This window comes from Aquarana catesbeiana, linkage group LG07 (genome assembly GCF_042186555.1).
Source record: "Aquarana catesbeiana isolate 2022-GZ linkage group LG07, ASM4218655v1, whole genome shotgun sequence".
NCBI classification, from domain to species: Eukaryota; Metazoa; Chordata; class Amphibia; order Anura; family Ranidae; genus Aquarana; species Aquarana catesbeiana.
Genome location: NC_133330.1, coordinates 155,986,080 through 155,998,410, shown reverse-complemented (window position 1 = coordinate 155,998,410; position 12,331 = coordinate 155,986,080). Strand labels below are relative to the sequence as shown.

Below are 12,331 nucleotides of genomic sequence, written 5' to 3'. Positions count from 1 at the left end.
GACCAATCCTGTTTAATTTGTTCATAAACGACCTGGAGGATGGGGTAAACAGTTCAATCTCTGTATTTGCAGACAATACTAAGCTAAGCAGGGCAATAACTTCTCCGCAGGATGTGGAAACCTTGCAAAAAGATCTGAACAAATTAATGGGGTGGGCAACTACATGGCAAATGAGGTTCAATGTAGAAAAATGTAAAATAATGCATTTGGGTGGCAAAAATATGAATGCAATCTATACATTGGGAGGAGAACCTCTGGGGGAATCTAGGATGGAAAAGGACCTGGTGGTCCTAGTTAGATGATGGAATGCCAAGCTGCTGCTAACAAAGCAAACCCAATATTGGCATGCATTTAAAAAGGGGATTAATTCCAGAGATAAAATGATAATTCTCCCGCTCTACAAGAATCTGGTCCGGCCGCACCTACAGTATGCTGCCCAGTCCTGGGCACCAGTCCTCAGGAAGGATGTACTGGAAATGGAGCGAGTACAATGAAGGGTAAGAAAGCTAATAAAGGGTCTGGAGGATATTAGTTACGAGGAAAGGAAAGTTTGCGAGCACTGAACTTATTCTCTCTGGAGAAGAGACGCTTGAGAGGGGATATGATTTCAATTTACAAATACTGTACTGGTGACCCCACAATAGGGATAAAACTTTTTCGCGGAAGGGAGTTTAACAAAATACAATAACAAGACTCGTGGCCACTCATTAATATTAGAGGAAAGGAGGTTTACCCTTAAACTATGTAGAGGGTTCTTTACTGTTAGACCCCTCTCACATTGGGGCGATGCAGGGCACCGGCGGCGCCGCTTCTGCGGCGGTATACAGCCACTAGCAGGGGGGTTTTACCCCCCTGGTAGCGGCCGAGAAAGGGTTAAAACCACCGCAAAGCGCTGCTGCAGCGGGCACTTTGCCGGCGGAATAGTCGCGCTGCCCCATTCATTTCAATGGGCAGGAGCGGTGAAGGAGCGGTATACACATCGCTCCTTCACCGCTCCAAAGTTGCTGCTAGTAGGACTTTTTTTACCGTCCTGCCAGCACACCGATCCAGTGTGAAAGCCCTCGGGCTTTCACACTGAAGTGTGAGGAGCGGCTCTTTCAGGACGCTTTGCAGGCGCTATTTTTAGCGCTGTAGTGCCTGCAAAGCGCCCCAGTGTGAAAGGGGTCTGAGAGCGGCAAGGATGTGGAATTCCCTTCCACATGCGGTGGTCTCAATGGGGAGCATCGATAGTTTCAAGAAACTATTAGATAAGCACCTGAACGACCACAACATACAGGGATATACAAGGTAATACTGACATACAGTCACACACATAGGTTGGACTTGTGTCTTTTTTAGACCTCACCTACTATGTAACTATAGTATAGAGGTAACATAATGTGAATTGATGATGTCAGAGAATTTAGTGCTGATAGTGGGAAAGCTGTGAGGCATGCTACAGAAGTGTGGGAAGATCTACAACAGAAACAAGTACAGAAAAAGCCTAGTTGAATTTAAATAACAACTACTAGCTATGTGCTAAAAATATTTGGGAAATAGAAAAATAATTGAATGGCCCTGGACTTCCAAGTGAGACATGAGTTATTGGAGAACTGCAGAAGAAAAAAAAATCCTTTGAAGGTGTAGGGGTAAAAGTAATTACTTTGTTGATGATCTCCTCATGAGGGCGCTTTCTGAAGGGAGCTACAGTGTAGCATACAAGTGACCCTAGTGTTCCCTTGGAGTGTGACTTAAATCTTCAACGGAATGTACTGGCCAAGTGAGACATCTCCCCTCTATCTTTAGGAGGGAAGCTTTTCCTGTTTCCTCAAACCAAACAGGATCTGTTCTGGCTTCAGTCACCCATGGTTTAGAGGTCGCTCTCTCCTTTCCCTGCATTGGAAGATCCTTACCACAGACCCAAGCCTCTCTGGTTGTTATGGAGTCCTTAGAACATTATAGATGCAGGGTTGCTGGATACTAGAGAAATCCATTCTGCTGTTTCACATATTGGTTATCAGGGATATTTACTTGTCTATTTTTACACTGGAGAGGACATGAGGATGGTTGACTTCCTAAGTTGTCAACAGCTGGGCCCCTGTAAATGGACTTTGCACCAAGACATGTCTTCCTATAGGGACCTATTCTGCATCCAGCTTCTCTGTCTCTGTAACTTAAAGTGGATGTAAAATGTACCCGATGTAAAATGTACCCAAATTTATTTATTTTTTTTTTTTTTATATCATACTGTAGAGTATAACATTTCCTATCATTTGAGCCCAGTTTTGCCACACAGAGTTAATCCATCTCTGAGCAATCCTCTTTTATGGTTCAGTGAGATAAATCTTGACAAACCGAGAAAAACTTTGTCAAATCCTCCCCCTTGCTGTGAGTGACAGGTGATTTATATATGTTGTGCATTAGCCTAAGAGACATGCGGAATTTTTTAATTCCCTCCCACTCCTTTCTTCAGCAGCTCTGCAAGGATTGGCTGTTTCACAACTCAGCATGATTTGGCATGCTGAAGTCATGTGGTTACTTTCCTGTCTTTTCACTGGATGTTAGAGATCATAGCAGAATTTCAGTGTTAGAAATCCACAGGAGAAAATGCATATTGACAAGGGGAGTGTAGAGGTGGGCGGGGAGTCTACTGACATCACGACTCCACCCACCGAGCTCCAGACAACAGACCCACCCACACAATATGGAGTTTTTCGGGTCTCATAACAGACAGAGGGAAGACGTTAGAGGTGAGACATTTGACAGGTAAAGATACATGCAGGAGGCATGTATATCCTTATAGATAACCCCTATGGCAGTAGTTTAGAAAGGATGACATTGGGTTTACATCCACTTTAAGCAGCATCGTAATTGAAACCCAGGATCTGATGGAACACTGTTTATCTGAAGCTGTCAATCCACAAGGTCTTTCACATGTAAAAACCTTTCAGTGTACACAATGTTGATTCTCTTTGAGGTTTCTGAGACATATTAATTTGGTAACATATAATCTCTAAGGCCTCATGCACACGAGACGCTGTTAAACTCGTGTTCAGAGGCAGTTGGACGCTTTTTCCAACTGCCCCTGAACCCATTCAATGTTATCCTATGTGTCCATGTACACGGTCTCGTTTTTTTGGGCGTTTTTAGGCTGTTGGGTTTAACCTCGTTTTTGCAGAAGCAAAAAAATGGGTTCAGACGCAAAAGTTTTCCACATTTCAGACGCTAAACGCCGCGTTTGCGTTTATAAGTGTTTTTTACAACCCGAATTTGGGGCCCCATATCTCGGGACCACTTGGTGCTAGGAACCCCAAATTTGGTATGCAAACACAGTGGAACTAGCATATACAAATTTGGGGTTCCTAGCACCAAGTGGCCCCGAGATATGGGACCCCAAAGTCGGGCCACAAAATGTCATTCTCTGCTGCAGAAGTGCTTGACATTTTGCGACCCGACTTTGGGGCCCCATATCTCGGGGCCACTTGGTGCTAGGAACCCCAAATTTGGTGTGCTAACACAGTGGAACTAGCACTACAACATATCTGAGATATGGGGCCCCAAAGTCAGGTCGCAAAATGTCAAGCACTTCTGCAGCAGAGAATGACATTTTGTGGCCCGACTTTGGGGTCCCATATCTCGGGGCCACTTAGTGCTAGGAACCCCAAATTTGGATTTGTTGTAGTGCTAGTTCCACTGTGTTAGCACACCAAATTTGGTGTGCTATCACAATTGGACTAACACTATAACATATCCAAATTTGAGGTTTCTAGCACAAGATATGGGGCCCCAAAGTTGGGTCACAAAATGTCATTCTCTGCTGCAGAAAAGTACTTGATGTTTTGTGACCCGACTTTGGGGCCCCATATCCCGTGGTAACTTAATGCTAGGAACCCCAAATTTGGTGTGCTATCACAATTGGACTAACACTATAACATATCCAAATTTGAGGTTCCTAGCACCAAGTGGCCCCGAGATATGGGGCCCCAAAGTCGGGCCACAAAATGTCATTCTCTGCTGCAGAAGTGCTTGACATTTTGCGACCCGACTTTGGGGCCCCATATCTCGGGGCCACTTGGTGCTAGGAACCCCAAATTTGGTGTGCTAACACAGTGGAACTAGCACTACAACATATCTGAGATATGGGGCCCCAAAGTCAGGTTGCAAAATGTCAAGCACTTCTGCAGCAGAGAATGACATTTTGTGGCCCGACTTTGGGGCCCCATATCTCGGGGCCACTTAGTGCTAGGAACCCCAAATTTGGATATGTTGTAGTTCCACTGTGTTAGCACACCAAATTTGGGGTTCCTAGTGGTACCGAGATACGGGGGCCCAAAGTTGGGTCGCAAAATGTCATTCTCTGCTCTGCAGATGCTTCTAGACGCAAACGCAGCTAAACGCGGCATGCAAGCGTGGCAAAACGGGCGTTTCTAAACGCCAGTTTCAGCTTATAAAAACACGTGTTCAGCAGAGTTTGCATCGGCGTCTCGTGTGCATGAGGCCTAATTGTTTTTGGTTTCCCAGAAACAGCTCTTGGTTGTGGATAAAGTAAATTTTTTTTAAAACTTCTTTTAGAAACACTATCTAAAAAGTGTTTATAAACCTTGCTAAGTATGTCTCCATTAGTGATAGTAATATACAGAACAGGATTATTTATTTTCAATGTCTCTCTCTTTAGGAGTAATTTAAAATGCTCCATAACCTCTCTATATGCTTTCCTTGCTACCTGTGGTTTGTATATTATTTCACAGAACATTTGTTTTAATATTTGTTTGTCCTTTATACTCATAGATTTTTTTCTGCTACTACATGATCAATGCACTTTTTATGCAGTGCAAGATTATTCAATTTCATGCAGGTGAAAATATAGTTTGCAGGCAAAAAGCAGAGTTGCCAACCCACGACAACTTTTTTTTTTTTTTACTGACAAAACATTGAAGATTTACTGACAGCACAATTTTGACCCAAAATATTACAACAAACTTCTATTAGAAGCTAATACAAACATTACCTATAATGGCTCTTGCACACGAGCCGGCTGAGTCCATTTAGCGTAACGCCCAGGATGCCTAGTTACAACATACATTTTGTCATTGACATCAATGGATTTACACTGCTGTGCTCATGTATGTGGGGGTGCTATCATAAACACTAGTACAGTGTATGGGTATGTGTAAAAATCAGAAAGTTAACCCGAAGAAATTCACTAGCAGTTATGCTAAATGGGCTCAGCTGTCCCATGTGCAAAAGCCCTAACAAGTAATCTGCCTGCCTTTACAATGGTAAAATCACAACAGCGTGACAAATGTGATCATGACTAGGGTTAGAAAAGCCTGGGATAGAGCAGAAAAGCAAATCCTATCTGCCAGCAAACGGTGGTCATGATTAGGTTGTGCCTAACCATTGAGGTAGGGATAGAGAAGATGAGAGGGAGAGAGAGATGGGGTAGAGAGGAGGAAAGAAGAGAGAGGGGCAAAGAGAATGGGGATGGAAATAGGAGTAGGGAAGAAGGGGACGGGGGAGGGGGGAGAAGAGAGGAGGGAGTTCAGTGTACAGAATGCTTACTAAAACCTTGTACACACAGCCTGGCCCATGTGTACAGCTGTCTGTTCTACAGAAGCCGATCTCATGACCAGCTTCTGTCGTATGGCATGCTGAAAAACCAACATCCAATGATCTGCCCTGGCAGCCAGTGGCTCATTTTGATCAGTGCGTTATCAGTGGTGCAGTCCCCTGTCGTAATACAATAGCACAGCAGGGGAGATCGCCACAAAAACACCTCTTCTGTTAGTACTGTGATCTCTCAGTCTTTTTTACTCAGCTTAATGGGTTGAATGAAAAAAAACTTCTACTATGTACCCAGCTTTACGCAAGATGTAAATCTGAAAGCACAGCACTGTACATCGGATGTTGGAGTGTGGGAGGACACAGGGAATAGTATGGGAGACACAGCAGATCCAGCATTCGTCCTCTCCCCTCAATGTCACAGAGTGTCACAGCTTGAACTGTCAGTCACAGCCAGCCATTGTATTTTCACAGACAGTTCCTAATGTCCAGATGGATGAGAGAAAGTTGAGGTTTTTTCTACAAACTGTTCCTGAAAGTATGTACAATTGTCAACCCCGGTAGGAAGGTTTATAATGCCTTTAAATAAACCTACCCCCTGTTTTTTTGCACACTAATCTGCCCTGTGCTGTATACTCTGTGTGAGAGATTCTTTTTTCTGCACCCAAACAGACCAGTACTGGAGTAATTTGCTTAACCGCTTGCCGACCAGCCACCGCAGTTGTACTGCGGCAACATGGCTCGGCTGCGCGAATTGCCGTCATGTTGCGTCGCTTTTATGTTTGGCCACTAGGGGCATGCGCCACCAGAGGCGCCTGCCCCCCGCTCGCCCACGGAGCTGATGCGAGTGCCCAGTGGTCGCGATCACCGCCGGGCTCCCGCGATCGCTCAAGGCACACAGAGAACCGGGATCTGTGTGTGTAAACACACAGATCCCGGTTCTCTGAGGGAGAACAGATTGTCTGTTCATACAGAGTATGAACAGAGATCTGTCATCTCCCCTACACAGTCCCCTCCCCCCTTCAGTTAGAACACACAATAGGGAACATAACCCCTTGATTGCCCCCTAGTGGTTAACCCCTTCACTGCCAGTGACATTTTTACCATAATCGATGCATTTTTATAGCACTGATCGCTGTAAAAATGACAATGGTCCCCAAAAATGTGTCAAAATTATCTGACATGTCCGCCATAATGTCGCAGTCCCAATAAAAATCGCAGATCGCTGCCATTACTAGTAGAAAAAAAATGCCATAAAACTATCCCCTATTTTGTAGAAGCTATAACTTTTGTGCAAACCAATCAATATACGCTTATTGCGATTTTTTTTTTTTTACCAAAAATATCTAGAAGAATACATATCGGCCTAAACTGAGGTAAAAAATAGTTTTTTTATATATATTTTTGGGGGATATTTATTATAGCAAAAAGTAAAAAATATTGCGTTTTTTTCAAAATTGTCGCTCTTTTTTTGTTTATAGCGCAAAAAATAAAAACCGCAGAGGTGATCAAATACCACCTTTTAAAAGAAAGCTCTATTTGTGGGAAAAAAAGGACGTCGATTTTGTTTGGGTGCAACGTCGCACAACCGCGCAATTGTCAGTTAAAGCAACGCAGTGCCGAATCACAAAAAGTGCTCTGGTCAGGAAGGGGGTAAAATCTTCTGGGGCTGAAGTGGTTAAACAGCACTCAGCCAGCAGCCCTGGTCTCCCTTACTAGTACAGAGGCTGCCTGCCACAGACACAGTTCCATGCACACTAACAACACAGGCTCAGTCATGGGGATGTCTTTAGAATTTTTTGCTGAGTAACGTTAAACAGGAGAGGGGTCCAGGGATCAGAATACTCCAAACAATAGCAGAAATAACAGATGAACATCTTCTCACTAATCTTTTCTAAGTAGCCTTTCCTGCAGGTAACATAGGATGGCCAGTACATGTAGGACTGTATAAGAGCCGTCCCAGTTCATATATCAACCTCTGACACTTAACTGTCTTCTAGCACTTGCACACCCAAGAGTCTACAGCAGGGTCTTTACAATGTCTCAGAAGCTGACTGCCACCCAGCATCCACAGGTAGTTCCTCAGTAGAACTGCATGAATAACCGTTAAAAAATCACTTGCTCAATTCAACACCCTTTACGATCTTAATCCGGCAATTCCACAGTTTATTCATGTAACAAGTGCTGAGCCATTCCCTGCTCACTCACAGCTGTCAAAAAAAAAATAACAACCATCTGGCAAATTTTTATCAACATTGCTCAGTGCTAAGATAAAAGGAAACATTGTAACATTTTGTTCTTTTAGATCAAAGGGATGAACTTTGGTCTGTAAATGAGGTCAGTTTAACCACTTAGAGACTAATGCCCCGTACACATGATCGGCTTTTCCGACAACAAATGTTGGATGTGAGCTTGTTGGCGGAAAGTCCAACCGTGTGTATGCTCCATCGAACATTTGTTGTCGGACTTTCCACCAACAAATGTTGGTTAGCAGGTTCTCAAATTTTCCGCCAACAAATGTTTGTTGTTAGACTTTCCGATCGTGTGTACACAAGTCCGTCGGACAAAAGTCCACGCATGCTCGGAATCAAGTATGAGCCGGAGATATAACTAGCGTTCGTAATGGAGATAACACCTATGTCTTGTACATCACTACATTCGTAATTGTTGGCCAACATTTTTGTGATCGTGTGTATGCAAGACAAGTTGGAGCCAACATCCTTCGAACAAAAATCCATGTTTTTGTTGTCAGAAAGTGTACTGGGCATTAGCCTTTTTCTGACACTTGTTGCTTACAAGTTAAAATCAATATTTCTGCTAGAAAATTACTTAGGACCCCCAAACATTATATATATATTTTTAGCAGAGACCCTAGAGAATAAAATAGTTATTGTTGCAATATTTTATATCACACTGTATTTGAGCAGCGGTCTTTCAAATGCATTTTTTGGAAAAAATTACACTTCAATTAATAAAAAAAAAAAAAAAAAAAAACAGTAAAGTTAGCCCAATTTTTTCATATAATGTGAAAGATAATGTTATGCCATGAATCGTGAGAGAATCGCGATCTTTATTCTAAGCAAAAAAATTGTGATTCTATTTTTTTACAGACTCGCACAGCTCTATTCCTCAGTGAGGGAGACAAAAGATCCTTCTCCAGACCAGGACTCCAGGATGATGCCTTCCAGCAAAAAAAAAAAAAAAAATCATTTAGCAATCTTCTCCAGTTCCCCAGCCCAGCACATGCTGAGGCGCAAACTGCAGTTTCTTGTTTCACTAGCTATCTTCCAGGGGCAGCAGCCCCAGGAGAACACCCTGTCCAGACAAAAACAATAGATTAATGCTCCACTGTCTGCAGTAAAGCCAGAAAGTACACGTGGACAAAACACAGCAAAGTGCGCAGACTAAATGTAGTGGGTATTAGAACATGTATTTAAAAATGTATTAAAAAGACAATTACACTACACTTCGTCTTTGCGCTCTGTGTTTTGTCTGCTATCATAGAGAATCCTTCAGTCTCCCAGAGGTGCTGCAGAGAGTGTGTAGGATTGGATCTAGCAGTGGAATAACAAAGCCTAAAGACTTGTCCTGAGGACTTTTATACCACAGACTTTTGCAGTCCAATAATCCACATATTACTGAGTACTTTTTGACCCAGGTTATGGCTATGTGCAGCATATCACCTATGTCAAAAACTAGATTTAGCCTAGCATCCTAACTAGAAGAGGGCGCTACACTTAGATACCATTATCTAAGTAAATTCTTGTATATTTAAACATTTTTATGATGACAAGTGTTCATTAATAAATTGGTACTGATACAGAATATTAGCCATTATGATATGCTTTTCAACTATCAGGAACTTAGAGAAATTCTCTATAAAGTGAAATGAATTTCCTTCTTACACAATTCTAACTGGAACAGGTGTTCCAGATGACAGGTTTACTAATTGTTCTAATGACAGCTAAAATGTTGGATTTCCCATTATTTTTTGTCTTAGTGACAATGATCACCATTCTATAATAAACTAAGATTTGAAGGCTTTGTTTTTATTTTTTTTGCTTTTTTTTCTAGGTTGCACGAAGGCTCTGCCCACACCATGTTGGACATTATCTTGGCATGGATGTGCATGATACTCCTGATGTATCTCGATCTCTGTCCCTACAGCCGGGTATGGTGATTACAATAGAACCAGGTAAAAATGTCCTCCTTCCAAACACTGGAGAACTGGTTTGAGCAGACTGCATAGTTTTATGTTTATGTTTAAATACACACAATAACAAAGACCAAATGGCTGTACTGCCAAACCTTTGATTCTCAGCTGAAGATACCGATAATACTCCTTCATATGCATGTGTTTCAAAAGGCGATGACCACGCATAGATTTGCCCAATGCATATTAAAGGGTGGAATCCACCTCTTTAACCATGAGCTTGAACGATTACTTGTCGAATCTATTTAGAATAGTAGATTTCGATGCTGCCTGTCCTCCTTTAGGACTTTCAGGCAACACGAATAAAAACATCAGTTTTCTGAATCTGAGCAATCACCTTTAAGCAGACGTTGACTGCTGTCACCACATCAAAAAAATGTAGTGATTTTTCTTCCAAAAAATAGGGTTCTGGAAAAAAGACAGTAGAACAATATCCTGGTTTATATAAAAACCTGACACTACCTTTAGTAAAAAGTTAGGATGAGGACGCAATACTACTTCATCTTTGTGAACAACAAAAATATGGCTCTTTACAAGAAAGAGCAGCCAATACTGATACCCTTCTTGCAGCAAATATGGTTACCAGAAAAAATAGTTTCCTTGTCAAAAAAATGACCAAGGGAATAAGTCGTATCGGCCCAAAAAAAGCCTGTTTTGTAATGCAGACAAAACTAAATTCAAGTCCCAAGGGTTCAGGGGTTGCTTAACCAGAGATTAAGCCGAATTACTCCCTGAATAAAGTTATGGACCAAAGAATGCGAAGCACGTGGTCGTTTAAATCATACCGAATAGGCTGAGACCTGTCCTTAGAAAGCACTCAAGGCCAGCTTTATTTCTCACCCCATCTGCAGAAGAAATCAAGGGCTCTACCTAGACTTATTTCCTGGGGTGCAGCTCCTGGTTTCACACCAGGAGACATATGTTTCCCAGACTCCATAATATATAACTATGAAGGCTGGCCCTGCATAAACCAAGGTAGAAAACTCCTGAACCTGAAAGCCCACGCTTCTTCAGAGTTGTGTGGGCCTCGATAGCCAAACCATTAAATTTATCGTTTATAAGGTAGGATGGAACTTTGGACCTTGCGAGAGAAGGTCTGACCGTGAAGGTAGGGTCCATGGGTTCCCTACTGCCATCTCTACGATCTCTGCATATCAAGATTTCCTGGACCCCGCTGGGGGTCACAAGAATCAACGACTTCCCTTCCTGCTTGATCCTGTGAAGAAGTTGTGGATGCAGGCAAAATAGGAGGGAATGCACAAATCAGTGAGAACCGATTCCACGGGAATAGCAAGGCATCCGTTCTGCATTCTAGCAGATCCTTTGTTCTTGACACAAAGTTTTCAATCTTTTTTGTTGATCCTGGACGCAAACAGATCTATGTCTGGGATCCCTCATCCTTGACATTTTGACAGGAAGATATTGGGGTGAAGGAACCATTCTCCCAGGAAAAACTGCTGACGACTCAAGTAGTCCGCCTGCCAATTTTCTATTCCTAGAATGAAAACTGCCGATAGGCAAAGTACATTGTTTTCTTCCCAAGATAGGAAAAGATTCACCTTTCTCTGGGCCGCACAACTTCTTGTGCCCCCTTGGTGATTAATATAGGCCATTGCTGTGGCTTAAACGGATTGACTCCTTGCAGGACAATACCTTAAACTGAACGTTCAGGCCCTCAGAACCAAGTGTTCTGCCTGAATTTTTAAAATGTTAATGGGCAAGGCCATTTCTGATCTAGGCCACTTCTGGACAGCTGCCTCTTTCAGGACTGTCCCCCAACTTAAACAAAAAAAAAGGTTGGCATATGTTGATACTATTTCCCAGGTAACTGAAAGAAGGATTTTCCCCTTCGCAGATTTTTGGATGTTAACCATAAACTGAGGCTCCGGCGCACTCAGCCTACAGCACCTGGTATTTCCAGGTGGTCTTTGATCCGGGTACTAACCAGGCCCGACCCTGCTTAGCCTCCAAGATTGGACGAGATCGAGCGCTATCAGGGTGATGTGGCCGTAGGCTTTGGAGTCTGACACATTGGGAATATAGAGCTTGAATTCTTTGTTTCAAGTCGATAGGATACTGCTTTGCAGTATTCTAGAATGAGATTGAGCATAAAGAACTGCCTCGAATGAAACCACCATCTTTCCCGACAACCTCACGCAAAGTTGCATAGGAGAAAAACATCTTGCTTCGACTACCTAGATCAGTCTTTTATGGCGCTGATCTTAGCCTGGAGTACGAATACCCTTTTCTGGGTGTACCTATGATCAGACCCAAGTATTTTCTTCATGTTTTAAAGAAGATTCCTCCTAGATTGAGAATCCGACCTAGATATTCCAGGTAGTCGAATGTGGTGACCATACTTTTGGTCTAAGTGGGCTACCGACTGCTCTAACAAGAACAGATCGACTAGGTAAACCATAATCGTTATACCTTGGGCCCTCAATCTGACTAGAAAAGGAGCCAGAACCTTGTATTCGAGGTGTAGCAGCTAGATCGGAAAGCAGAGATACACACTGAAAAAGAAGATTTTCCACTTTGAAAGAAAATATTACTAGTAAGTGAGGAAATAGGCATATG

The 12,331-nt window shown here is 42.7% G+C and overlaps 1 protein-coding gene and 1 pseudogene across 3 annotated transcripts in view; one reads left to right on the top strand and one right to left on the bottom strand.

Annotated features, from left to right (window-relative positions):
• XPNPEP3 (X-prolyl aminopeptidase 3) overlaps positions 1 to 12,331 on the top strand; it is a 349,111-nt gene that overhangs the window by 306,457 nt on the left and 30,323 nt on the right. For 2 of the 3 annotated variants that reach the window (XM_073592756.1, XM_073592755.1), the window contains one exon: positions 9,616 to 9,736. In XM_073592756.1, coding sequence (XP_073448857.1) covers positions 9,616 to 9,736 — 121 coding nt within the window. Of the gene's footprint in view, positions 1 to 7,541; positions 7,616 to 8,651; positions 9,586 to 9,615; positions 9,737 to 12,331 lie in introns of those variants that run through there. The other variant, XM_073592757.1, reaches the window with a different exon arrangement.
• LOC141104110 (5S ribosomal RNA) lies at positions 11,651 to 11,769 on the bottom strand (annotated as a pseudogene).